This window comes from Chlorocebus sabaeus, chromosome 10, assembly GCF_047675955.1.
Source record: "Chlorocebus sabaeus isolate Y175 chromosome 10, mChlSab1.0.hap1, whole genome shotgun sequence".
Classification (NCBI taxonomy): domain Eukaryota; kingdom Metazoa; phylum Chordata; class Mammalia; order Primates; family Cercopithecidae; genus Chlorocebus; species Chlorocebus sabaeus.
The window spans coordinates 59,253,263-59,267,382 of record NC_132913.1 but is presented as its reverse complement, the minus strand read 5'-3'; the positions used below and the strand labels follow the sequence as shown (position 1 = coordinate 59,267,382).

Below are 14,120 nucleotides of genomic sequence, written 5' to 3'. Positions count from 1 at the left end.
TAACACTGAAGTCTATTCCATTACCAACCTTCTTCCTCTCTAAAAATATCTTCCTCTTCACTTCTTATTTTTTATTATTTTTATTTTATTTATTTTATTTTTTTTTCTGAGACAGTCTCGCTATTGCCCAGGCTGGAGTGCAGTGATGCGATCTCGGATCACTGCAACCCCCACATCCTGGGTTAAAGCGATTCTCCTATCTCAGTCTCCCAAGTAGCTGGGATTACAGGCATGCGCCACCATGCGCAGCTAATTTTGTATACTAGTAGAGATGGGGTTTCACCATGTTGGTCAGGCTGGTCTTGAACTCCTGACCTCAAGTGATCCACCCGCCTCGGCTGGGATTACAGACGTGAGCCACCGTGCCCGGGATCTCTTCACTTCTTGCACACACTCATTCTGTACTGTCTCTGCTGAACTTTATACACAGACTTCTATGGAGTGACCATGTCATGCAGTACAGAGAAATGAGTTTAAAAAAAAAAATAGAATTATGTTCAAATGAACATTCTGCCTCTCACCATTTGTGTGACCTTAGTCATGTTACTTAACCTCTCTAGCCTCACTTTTCCCTTCTGCAAAGAAAAAATAATTCCTAACTCACAGGGTTTTTGTTTTTGAGACCGGGTCTGGCTCTATTGCCAAGTCTAGAGTGCAGTAGTAAGATCACCGTTCACTGCAGCCTCTCGACCTCCCAGGGTCTCACTCATTGAGTTTTAAAAGTAAGCAAGCATATGTAAGGCGCTTAACACAGTATCGTGTACTTAAAAGGCACTTAATAAACAGTAGCTATTACTATGAAAATAATATTTACCTCACAAAACTGTTCGTACATGCCTGACACTTAAGTAGCTCCTCAAAATATGAGTTTTCCTCTTTCCCCGTCCTTGAAAAAACTTTCCAGTTCTTTCCAACAAAGATTCAGAACCTAGTTCAAATCCAACAAAGATTTCCCCAATTCTGCTGCAAAGGCATTTGTATATTTACTAAAATCTCAACACTCACGCAGGATAAAACCTACTTAGAACTACCCAGACATCTCTTCTTATCTTCTTAACTTTAAGTCACTGGAAGAAAACGATCACATTTTTGCAAGTCCCCAAAAGGCATGCCTCCATAAGCTCTAGGGAAGGAAACCGGGTGTCCAGATGCATTTCAGAATTACCATAGGTTTCTTCGTTCGGCATACAGAATAAATGTTTGTTACACTAATGATACAACCGAAGTTGGGAAAAAAAACTTCAGACGATGGCCCGCAAATCTCAAGGAGTAATTGCGAATAGATGCCACGTGGTGACGTGGTCTAGGCGGGTGATCAGTGAACAAATTTTTGCGTGTGTTCCTGGGGTGTGTGAATGTGTCATCGTGTGTGCCTGCGTGTGTCTGTAAAGACTGAAAGTACAGTCGTGTGCGCCGAGAAGTCTCAGCGCGGGTGTGCATCCCTTTGGACCCGGCTGCGTACCGAGTGAACAACCGGGTGAACCCTCACGGGATTGTCCTCCCCGGGCTTACCTCTGCGGACGAGCAGGTGGACGCCGCTGGGCGCCGCCATGTTGGCGTCGGTCACGTGGCCGCGAGCACTCGCTCACTGCCCTGCCAGCTGGAGCCGGCCAGTCGCATCTCTGCCGAAGCCCTGAGGCGTCGAGGCTGCCCGAGGTGAGCGCGCGTGCGCGCGTGGGGCTGACTGCGGGAGCCCTGGCGGGGAAGCGACTAGGGCACCCGGGCAAGCAGCAGAACCCGCGGCCGGCTGAGTCCTCTCCAGCCGCGAGAGGCGGGCTCCAGCTGCGGCTCTCGCGCTCGCTCTGAGCCCCCGCGCCCAGGTGGGATGGAAGAAGGCTGTCAGGTAAGCGTGGCATCCAATATTTATAGCATCAACATTGTGGTGCATGGAAACGTGAAGTTGGGCGGAAAAAATAAAGCACAATCTAGTGTTCAACATAGCACTTTGTATCATCTGCCACTCTGTTGCAAATTATTCCCCTGGATTCAGTTGAAAGGTAAAATTTGGTTCAAAGTCACCAGCTTCCCTTTTGCTGTCCCAGAATCTACATTACTCAGCAGAGACTCCAGACAACACAGGATCTGTGTGTCGCTGCAAAATCTATTCTAGGTACCCCAGTGGGTATGCTCAGGAGACTTCTCTTTCCCCAAGGACGCCTTCTGTACTTGGCAGTAATAACTGGAGTCTTAATCCTAAATTTGGAGTTTAAGTATAAAAGGATGACGCCTGCCAATTGCATTGCCAAGAGATGAAGCCTGCAGAAGGCCAATTGTGAATCAAATGAGGGAGCTGATGTATGCCTACTGATGACGGTGCCCATTTTTACCAAATTCACTGTCTCTCTTACCTGTGTTCTGGGATAGATGCCATCCTGTCATGGACCAGGTGTTATTCATCTTAGTAGCCTCCGTGCCCGGCACAGAACCTGATACCCGAGGAATGTCAGGTGAAGCAATTGAACACTGCATGAAACCAGTCAAACTGAGAATGTAACCGTTTCCAGACTTTAAATGCAGTAAAGATTGATAAGGATTATCGGTGAATGTGTGTGATGTCTTCTAATTAATTTTTAAGCACTACACACTCAGTGAATAATCTAGACAATTCAGAACAATTCAGAAATGAGTTAAGGAACAAGTGCAAGCCCCTTCCTCGCCCTCTGTACACACCACCACAGTCCCACTCCCCAGTTAACCACCGTGTGCTCAATCCAGATCTTTGCCTTTTACTCACAGGCAAATGTAAGTATTTTAAATAGAATCATATACTTACTGTTATGACTTGCTTCTTCCATTCCACTCATCATAGACATCAAATCTTAGAACACTTAGTTCAAACTTATTCTTTTAAATGACTACATAATCTTGATATTTTTACTTTTTTTTTTTTTTTTTTTTTTTGAGACGGAGTCTTGCTCTGTAGCCCGGGCTGGACTGCAGTGGCCGGATCTCAGCTCACTGCAAGCTCCGCCTTCCGGGTTTACGCCATTCTCCTGCCTCAGCCTCCGGAGTAGCTGGGACTACAGGCGCCCGCCACCTCGCCCGGCTAGTTTTTTGTATTTTTAGTAGAGACGGGGTTTCACCGTGTTAGCCAGGATGGTCTCGATCTCCTGACCTTGTGATCCGCCCGTCTCGGCCTCCCAAAGTGCTGGGATTACAGGCTTGAGCCACCGCGCCCGGCCGATATTTTTACTTTTAAAGAGAGTGAATGTTGGCATTTCATTAGAGGACACAGGCTATAATTCTTGGAAAGCTGGTTTTGGATGCTTTTGGGTCACCTTGAAAGTTAAAGAGAAATAATGCTTTCCAACAAGGTAAATAAGATGTACAAGACTGAGAATAAAATGTAATCCTATGGGTTACTTCAAGCCCTACCTTTTGCAAACTCATTTCAATTCCAGGGAAAGCATTTTTGAATGTGGCAAGTCTTTCCTCTGTATAACTGAAGCCAGCAATCTGAGTGCAGCAAAGGAGCCTGAGAGTTAGCTGGCCGCAGAGTCTTAAGAAGTGTGCAGAAAAAAAGAAATCTAGATGTCCCTAGCAAAATTCCTTAAGGCATCAAGCCCAGTTTCAAACACATCTGAAATAGAACCCATGTTCATGTGATTTAACTCAGCCAACCCTTGGAAAATAAAGGAATGCTTTATTCCCCTACAACTAGAAGGAAAAGGAAACACTATGAGGACCCAGGTGGCACCAGTAGTAGTGGAATCCAGTGAGGAAATCCTCAATAAGTTCAGCATGGAATGTATATATCTGGGATGAGCTAGAAATGAAGCAAATATGAACTTGCACAGGTGATAGCTCATCCACTGACCCTGGATCTGGCTTCTCTCCTACACATCCTTCTCACAGTAGAAGGGTTAAAAGCTGCCAGTACATGTCTGCCAAAGCCATCAATTTATGGGATATAGGCCAGGTTTGGTGGCTCATGCCTGTAATCCCAGCACTTTGGGAGGCAGAGGCAGGCAGATCACTTGAGGCCAGGAGTTGGAGACCAGCTTGGGCAACATGGTGAAACCTGTATCTACTAAAAATACAAAAATTAGCCAGGCATGGTGGCGCACACCTGTAATCCCAGCTACTCAGAGGCTAAGGCGGGAGAATCACTTGAACCTGGGAGGCAGAGTTTGCAGTGAGCCGAGATCCCGCCACTGCACTCCAGCCTGGGCCACAGAGGAAGACTCTCTCAAAAAAAAAAAAGGCGGGGGGGCGGATATATACATAGTGACCAACAAGGTAAAGGGCTGGATCACTGATATCTAGGATCCCTTGCAATTTTAACATTCTGTGATCTTGAGCATTAGAGTGCTTTTATTTAGATGAGTAACCACTACTGAGTCACTTCTCTACTCTATTTCTGTCCATGCTCCTATCTGTGAAATGAAGGTTAATTATATTATGGCACTTCACTGATTTGAATTCTCACCATTAGTCAGATTATGTACTTGGGATTCTTGAATAAAAAATCGAATAGTTCGGCCGGATGCAGTGGCTCACACCTGTAATTCCAACACTTTGGGAAGCCAAGGCAGGAGGATAGCTTGAGCCCAGGAGTGGGAGATCCAGCTGGGCAACACAGTGAGACCCCATCTCTACAAAAAATTTAAAAACTGGCTAGATGTGGTGGCACATGCATATAATCCCAGCTACTTGGGAGGCTGAGGCAGGGGGCGCGCTCGAGCCCATGAGTTTGAGGCTGCAGTGAGCTGATTGTGCCACTGCACTGTAGCCTGGGCGACAGAGCAAGACTCTGTCTCAAAAACAAAAGTTGAATAAATTTTCAAAACCAGGGTTCAAGAAATAAAGGATAACGTAATACCTTCAGTTTATGTCCAAAAATTCATTCTTGAATGTTAAAATATTTTTATTAATTGTGATTATTATTTTATAGGTCTTTACCTTGATTTTCAAAAGACCATGTCTTATTCACTTCTTTTAAAATATTTTTATTTATAAAATGTATAAATCAAATAAATTCCGATATGCATATTTTTGAAAAGCCCATTTTTCCTTCCTCCTTCTTGAACTTAATGATATTATAGACTTATACCATGAGTTTTTCTAAAGTTGTATATAGTTTGTAATAAAATTTAAATTATGCAGGTTCTGTAATGTATGTATTGAATTTTTAATTGAAGATTTGCATTTTTAAATGCTCTAAGGAATTATGTGACATGAAGTAAATAATTTTTTTAAAATGTTTGTCTTACAGTAAATAACATCATCTTGTAATTTGTCTCACAAGTTTAGATTTATTTATATTTATATATATATATTTATATATATATATATATATAAGGATTACTATAATATATTTGAAAACACAGGCCGGGAGTAGTGGCTCACGCCTATAATCCCAGCACTTTGGGAGGCCAAGGTGGGCTGATCACCTGAGGTCAGGAGTTCAAGATCAGCCTGGTCAACACGGCAAAACCCCATCTCTACTAAAGATGCAAAAATTAGCCAGGCATGGGGCGGGCACCTGTAATCCCAGCTATTCGGGAGACTGAGGCAGGGAGAATTGCTTAAACCCGGGAGGCGGAGGTTGCAGTGGGCCGAGATCATGCCACTGCACTCCAGCCTGGGTGACAGAGCGAGACTCTGTCAAAAAAAAAAAAAAAAAGAAAGGAGGGAAGGAAGAAAGGAAGGAAGGAAGGAGGGAAGGAGGGAAGGACAGAAGGAAAGAGAAAGAAAACACAGACTGTGAAATAGGGGCCAAGGTGCTTACATAGCTGTAGTAAAAAGCTGTTTTATGTGAACACGTTGTAAGATTAACTGATATAATGTGACTGCTGGGGGAAACTGGTACCCTGGGACCACACAGCTTCAGCGCAGTTGTCATCTAGACCCAGGTGCCTCATTCTCCCTTCCTGACCCTGCCTCTTCATTTTGCCATCTGAATCCGTAAAGTTAGCCTTTTGATTTGATTTCACGATCAATTCTTAGCAACTCTGTGGTTGGAGAAGAATCTCCAGTCTTGTCCTCTAGCTTCTCTAATTTTAATATGTTGGTATGCTACTTGTTTACATATTTTAAGTCAAATGAACATTCTTTTCAGGAACTAGGAGTCCTGCATAAACATAAACTGCATGTACAACAAAGATCTGTCTTAGTAGCTGATTGGGCCCCTCTAAAGTTAGGGACTATGTTTGAAGGATTATAGGTTCAGGCAGACAGTTTCTAGGGCACTCTCAACTAACTTGCTGGCAGAATGTCATGTTTCCTATACCAATCATTTGAAATAATCATGAATATATTACTGAGTAATCTAAGGGTACTGTTAGAGAAAATGTGTAAATATTTCATGTTTTGCAAGGAAAAGTAATGCCATATGTGAGACAGACAGTGTGGTGGCATGATCCTGGCTCACTGCAGTCTCAACCTCCCGTGGTCAAGTGATCCTCCTGCCTCAGCCTCCTGAGTAGCTGGAACTACAGGCACACACCACCACACCCGGCTAATTTTTCTATTTTTTGTAGAGACTGGGTCTCACTGTGTTGCCTAGGCTAGTCTCAAACTCCTGGGCTCAAGCGATGCTGCCACCTTAGCCTTCCAAAGTGCTGGGATTACAGGCATGAGCCACTGTGCCTGACACTATTTGCTGGACTTTCTAAGGAAGATACCCATTTTTATCACAACCAGTCACATAGGTATATAGAATAAAAGACAGCAGACTAGGCAAGTCACACACGAAAGCATAGGAATGCACAATAATATTCATGTCTTTATTGCAGTCTACTGTGCTTTCTCTCTCTTCCTTTTGCCTTCGCTCCGCACCTGTTTCTCTTCTTTCTTTTATTTTTCCCTCTCTTGTAAAATTACTTATTTTCTTGTGGCTTTTTCCCCTTCCCCTCATGAAGTGGTGATATTGGTTATCTTCTCATATTTTTCCATTTTTGTTTACTCTTTTGCTATATTTATGGTTCTGTGTTTGCTGTTACATTCTTAGTGGTTTTGATTTAAAATATTTGGTCCTGTAGGACTGTGTGAGGCCAGTGCCTATGGAAAGCAGTTTGATCATTAATATCAGAGGATGAAAATATTTGTAATTTTGCCATTTCCTGCATATAAGTATGAAATAGTGTTCTTTAGTCAGTTAGCAGTTACACAAAAGAGACTGCTATAAGAATCTCTGAAGTGGAGATCATGAAATGAGAAGGGATTTAATAATAGAAAGAGAAAACTAGCTGTATGTCCCTTTCTGCCCTCCCACTCTCCACCTCCACTCCCCAAACTGGCTGAGAAACTAAGCAGTAGTGCATTTTTTAACTTCTTCGCTCGCCTCTCTCTGAACACATTCTATATTCAAGACTGAAACTGTTGAAATAAGAGGGCAGATGCTGCCACGACCTCTCTTCCCATTGAACCGAGCTCCTCTGTGTTCACCCCATCCACTTTAACCCAGAGAATAACCTGTCTGGAGTGCATTCTCCTCATCTAAAGCATGCACAAACATCACTGCATTTTCTTTTGCTTGATGAAGGATAAAGGAAGAAAGCGGCAGCTGCTCTAGGAGCAGACAGCAAACAAGCCTCTCTGTGGTAGCCCCACGGCCTTCACAAAAGGGGATTCAGAGAGCCGGGCAAACACACACATCCAGCCCAAGGCTTCTGCACAGATTCACCTGCCAAAATTATTAATTAAACATGTAACGAGCTATCCAGGTGAACTGAGAGTCTAAAGCACATGTTCCAACTAGTCTTTTATTAAGATGGAGGAGCAAGGATATGGTTGAAGAACTAGAAATGGCTTCAGGATCACCTAATCCAACTCTAACCCTACCCCTTCTGATTTTAAGATAAAGACAGTGAGACCCAGGGAGGTTACAGATTTATTCCATTTCAAGCCTGTATATATTTTAACACTGGAGGTTTTTAAAAACAATTTTTTACATTAATACAGCACTTCTTGCAGCATCTTACACACAAGAGCTCAGCAGATATTCATAAATGATATTATACTTTTATTGCATTACATTTCTCCACTGAGTTAATGGGAAGCCCAAAAAATTATGAAGTATGTTTTTCAGAGCTTTGGTGACTTATAAAACCAGTGTATCAAAGATGGAGACAATTTGCTTTGATAACAAATTTTTTCCAGATTCGTCTTTTACCAAGTAAAGTACATGGTAAATTATGATTCCTTTGAGAATCAGTTTCCAAAGAAAAGAATTGAGTATTGTTCTTTTTTTTCCTAAGAAAACTTTCACTATCTTTTGGTGAATTCTGCCTGGTCGGAGTCAGGTGGAGCACAGTTCCATTGTTTAAAGGTGCCATTTGGTTGCTTCAGGTAAACTTTTATTTTAAAAATTTCCTGGATTTACAGTTTTATTTGACAATAATATGGAGCTTCAGTGGCAGAACAATATACCTGTAGTAATATTAAACAGATTTTTATATCAAAGACATATATAGTGAAAAAATAACCATACAATTATAACAAGGTTTACAATGAAAAGCAATAGGTCAGGTGCAGTGGCTCATGCCTGTAATCCCAGCACTTTGGGAGGCTGAGGTGGGTGGATCATCTGAGGTTACGAGTTCAAGACCAGCCTGGCCAACATGGCAAAATCCCATCTCTACTGAAAATACAAAAATTAGCCAGGCATGGTGGCCTGGGCTTGTAGTCCCAGCTACCCTGGAGGCTGAGGCAGGAGAATCGCTTGTACCCGGGGAGGCTGAGGTTATAGTGAGCTGAGATCGTACCACTGCACTCCAGCCTGGGTGACAGAACAAGACTCCGTGTCAAAAACAAATAAACAAAGAAACAAACAAAAAACAATTCAGCATCAGTGCTTTGAAGATACTGTTCCGTTATCTTTCAACATGAAGTATGACTGATAAACTGTAATGCTGAATCCTCCCTTCCTCCCCCAGGTTGTCTGCGTTTTCCCTTATGAAAGCATTTAGGATCTTAATTTTATGCTGTGGATTCTGAACTTAATAATTTGGCCTGTGAGTTGATCTTTTTAGCTAAGTGGTAGCGGTACAGTGGTTGAGAATCTAAGTGAGTCATATTGCATGGGTCAAATTTCTAGCTCTGCCACTTACTTGCTCAGTGTGACCTCGGTCAAGGTAACCTTCCTAGGCCTCAGTTGAGGATACAAAGTACCTCAAAGGGTTGTTAATGAGAATTGAGATAACTCATGCAAGTGCTTAGCCAACAATAGAAAGTGCTCAGTAAATGTTAGCAATGCTGCTCAAACTTCAGGGAGCTCTTATAATAAATAGTCTGAAGATTCATCTTCAACTTTGAGGAATTATCCTCTTCCTTTGGTTATGTTCTGTTTGCTTTTCCTCTCTGAAACGAAAATTATTGGTTATTGAATTTCGCACATTGATCCTCTGTTTTATCTTTTTTTCTCATATTTTCTGTCTCTCTTTTTGATATTCTGGGAAATTCCCTCAACTTTATATCTCAGTCTTTCTGCTGCTTGAGTTAGAGCAATCATTTTTAATTTCTCAGAGCTGTTTCCTACTCTTTTTCCTTTTTTCATACTGTTCTTTCATGTGATATGTCTTTTCTTACCCAGTTTTTATTTTAAACACTTAAAAAGATACAGCAGGTCAGGCAGAGTGGCTCATGCCTGTAATTCCAGTACTTTGGGAGGCCTAGGCAGGCTGATTGCTTGAGCCTAGGAGTTCGAGACTAGCCTGAGCAACATGGCGAAACCCCGTCTACACCTCCCCCACCCCCCCAAATATATATATATATGTGTGTGTGTGTGTGTGTGTGTGTGTGTGTGTGTGTATAAAACTAGCTGGGCATTGTGGTGTGCGCCTGTGGTCCCAGGTATTTGGGAGGCTGAGGTGGGAGGATCGTTTGAGCCCAGGAGGTGGAGATTGCAGTGAGCCAAGATTGCACCTCTGCAATCCAGCCTGGGTAACAGACAAGGACCTTGTCGGTCAATCAATCAGTCATACAGGTTGAAAGAACCATACAGAGAACACCTGTATTTAATTCCACCTATATTGGACACTTTTACGAACTTTGTCACATTTGCTTTATATGTATATATACACATACACACACATACACGCCCCACATACACAAACATATTTTTCTGGACCATTTGAATGTAAGCTACAAATGTCATGACCCTTTGCTCCTAAATGCTAAGGCATATGACTCTCAGGAATAAAGACATTGTCCTGCATAATGACAGTACCATTATCACAACTCTGAAAATTAACAAAATTCCTTACCAATTGTGTCCGTAATTTTCCTTCTGTTGGCTGGGCGCTGTGGCACACGCCTGTAATCCCAGCACTTTGGGAGGCCGAGGTGGGCAGATCACGAGGTCAGGAGACCGAGACCATCCTGGCTAACATGGTGAAACCCCACCTCTACTAAAAATACAAAAAATTAGCCAGGCGTGGTGGCGGACGGCTGCAGTCTCAGCTACTCAGGGGCCTGAGGCAGGAGAATGGCGTGAACCCGGGAGGCAGAGCTTGCAGTGAGCCGAGATCGCACCACTGCACTTCAGCCTGGGAGACAGAGCAAAACTCCGTCTCAAAAAAAAAAAATTCCTTCTGTCTCAAATACGTGCAAAATCTACCAAAATGTAAAATGTCCATACCTTTTCACTCAGAGATTCCATCACTATTCATCCTACATACACACTCCCACATATATAAAATGGTGTATACAAAAGGCTATTCGCTGCGGCATTGCTTGTAGTAGGAGATAGGAAACAACCTAAATGTCCTTTAATACAGTATTGGGTCAAACATTGACATCGAGCTATGGAATATTATACCGTTGTTTAGAATTAAGGTGTTCAGAACTGAAGTAACATGTGCTGGTAGAGATATGCATTAACTGGAAAAGATACTCAGAGTACTGCATGTAGTATATCAGTATTTGTGTTTATAATAGAAATGGATGTTTGCAGACTGATAATCCTGGGGGATAAAAGAGAAACTGGTCAAAATAATTGTAAACAAGTGAACTGGGTGGCGGTGTGGGAGGGTAGTTTATTTCTCATCAAATACTTTCATAAATTTTAAATTTTTTATTTTTACTTAGAAAGTCCATGACTGCATTGATTTTTTTTACTATGTATATGTTACGTAATTTTTAAAAATCGTGCTTAAAGTAGATGGATATTCAATCCCAGAGAACAATGATTCTAAACCAAGGATGATTTTGTTCCCCAGAGGACATATCTAGAAACATATTTGGTTGTCACAACTAGTGGTGGGGGTGGCACTACTGGCATTTTAGTGGGTAGAAGCCAGGGATGCTGTTAAACATCCCACAATACATAGGTCAGCCCCACACAAGAAAAAATTATCTGGCCCAAAATGTCAGTAGGACTGAAGCTGAGACACCCAGAAATACAGTGATTTGTAAGGATGCAAAGGTTTGAGAAGAGCTAAGCCAAGACTAAAGGAATAAACAGAAAGGTGCATATGCCTACCATTCAAATCATTGTACATTTAAGATAAGGCCAGGCACAGTGGCTCACGCCTGTAATCCCAACATTTTGGGAGGCAGAGGTGGGTGGATCGCTTGAGCTCAGGAGTTGGAGACCAGCCTGGACAACATGGTGAAACCTTGTCTCTACCAATAACAACAAAAATATATAAAAATTAGCCAGGTGTGGTGGCACTTGCCTGTGGTCCCAGTTACTTGGAGGGGCTGAGGATGCAGTGAGCCGAGATCATGCCACTGCACTCCAGCCTGGGTGACAGAGTGAGACCCTGTCTCTAACAACAACAAAAAAAGGTAATTCAAATTTCTGGCCATGAAAGAGATGGTTGGAGAAGTCCAATATGCTCCTGTTTGCACAGAGTTTATTCAAATTGGGACATTATAAAGTTCCCACAACCTTAGTTTATGGTGGTAATTTTAACTGTTGTAAAGGTAGTAGAGTCACTTTAAGAGTGAGGTTAGACTAATGTCCATGACTTCTAGGACTTTCATCTATTGGTATACTTGTATATGTATGCATAGCACATACACAGTAGGCATTGCAGCATTGTTTGTAAAGGAAAATATTGGGAACAACATAAATATGTTACTGGTAGAGTAACTTATGATATATCTACACAATGGAATACCATGCTGCCATTAAACAAGATAGCTCAAATAATCCCCAAAATAAAAGTAAAAAAGCAGTTAGAAAACGTGGGTCATCACATATACATATGGTATATAAAAAGTATATATACAAACATGCTCCCTTATGCATGTATCTCTGAAAGATACACAAGATATTGGTAACTGGTTGTTTCTGGAGGAATGCAGTGAGGAAGTTTTCACTGTATGCCCTGTTGCTTTTTATTTCCATATGCATACTTCCTATTGAAATATCATATATACGTAAACACAGCTCTGCCCAACTCAGTGAGTAAACTAAATGCACTGTATACTTCCACCACACCTCATAAGACAAGAATGAAGTATTTTTAATAGAAATGTAAAGGCATATGGGAACACAGAAAAGTTGAAGATTAAATGTTGAGAGAAAATGAGTAACTTCAGGCCATACTTCAAGAGGCATTGATAATTTCAGTCATTGCTATCAAACATACTCTTAAGGTTTTTTGTGTTTTTTTACTTTTTTCTTATTTTTAGAGATGGGGTCTCACTATGTTGCTTAGGCTAGTCTTGAACTCCTGGGCTCAAGCCATCCTCCTGCCTCAGCCTCCCAAGTAGCTGGGACTACAGGCATGTGACACACCAAGTCCAGCTTTCTTGCTTTTTTTTTTTTTTTTAGGAGACAGGGTCTGGCTCTGTCACCCAGGCTGGAGTACAGTGGTGTGAACACAGCTAACTGCAACCTTGAACTCCTAAGCTCGAGCGATCCTAAGCTCGAGCGATCCTCCCACCTCAGCCTCCCAAGTAGCCTGGCTTGCACCACCACGGGTGTGCACTACCAAGCCTAATTTTAAAATTTTTTGTAGACGGGGGCTTGCTATGTTGCCCAGGATGGTCTTGAACTACTGGCCTGAAGCAATCTCCCACCTTGGCCTCCTAAAGTGTTGGGATTACAGGGACTAGCCACCGTGCTTGGCCAAACATACTTTTCTTAATACTTGCTCCTCTAAAAGTCCCTCTTAGGAACAGCCTAGTGGGCTGGCATGCTTTACTTGGCTGATCTACTTGATGGAAGATGAGATGGAGCAGAAGTAAGGAGCCTAATGTATATTCCTGGCTTTGCCACTTACTTGTAGTGTGGCCTCTGGATTTATTGTCCATTTATAAATTGACAGTGTAGATTGCAAAACATATTTTTTTAAAAAACAGATAATTCATATCAAGGAAAAGATTTTACACACACACACACAATTCAACCTTCCCAGTAAAATAAATGTAAATAAGATATTATATCTATGGAAACAACAAACATCCCTCGTCATTGAAATTCTGTTAAAATTGCATATACATTCACATCAGGTAGTATTTTAACGATTCTGCAAAATATGGCATGTTTATGTAATGAAGCCATAGACATATTCTTATCCTTTAACTTAGTTAACTAAATTTCCCAGGAAATGATTTTACAGATACAAATATATACCTGCACAAAGATATACTACTATGTTCCAAGTATATACACAGAGATATACAAATGCAAAAATAATTTTATTTGGAAGAAATCATGAGTACTTTATTAAATCAGTATTTAATGGTTAAACTGCCTTTTAAATTCTAAGAAAAATAACTTGAAGAACTAATTTAAGGAATTAAATCAGTTGACCTCTAAGGTATACATATGATTCTAATCTTATTATCAAATATGGCCTTGGTAGCTTTGCTGCCAGCTCTTCTCTAGTAGGCAAAGATGGCAGTCGATCAGCTCTGATAGATTTTCAGCCTAGACAAGGCTCTAGTACAACAAACTGGGCCCCCAGCAATTTGGAGACAATCAGGGACACAGTCCTTTTTCCCTTCCTTATCACACAAACTATGTCACATATAAACTATGAATATCCTTGTGTGACTTAGAAAAGTGTTTTATTTTAGACATATACCACATCTACACCCACATCTGAGTATAAAAGTATAAGGGTAAGGAGAAAGGATATGAAAATGACAAGCACAGAACCTAGAACAGGGAAGGAGTGAGCCTAGAGATGATTCTAGTACAACCTCAGTTTTACAGATGA

General features: G+C 41.6%; 1 protein-coding gene across 1 annotated transcript in view; it reads right to left on the bottom strand.

Moving 5' to 3' along the window:
* The window catches only part of METAP1D (methionyl aminopeptidase type 1D, mitochondrial), a 90,850-nt gene extending 88,896 nt beyond the window's left edge, over positions 1-1,954 (bottom strand). Inside the window, 1 exon segment of the mRNA XM_007965363.3 lies at positions 1,513-1,954. Coding sequence (XP_007963554.3) covers positions 1,513-1,954 — 442 coding nt within the window.
* Positions 1,955-14,120: the final 12,166 nt, after the last annotated feature.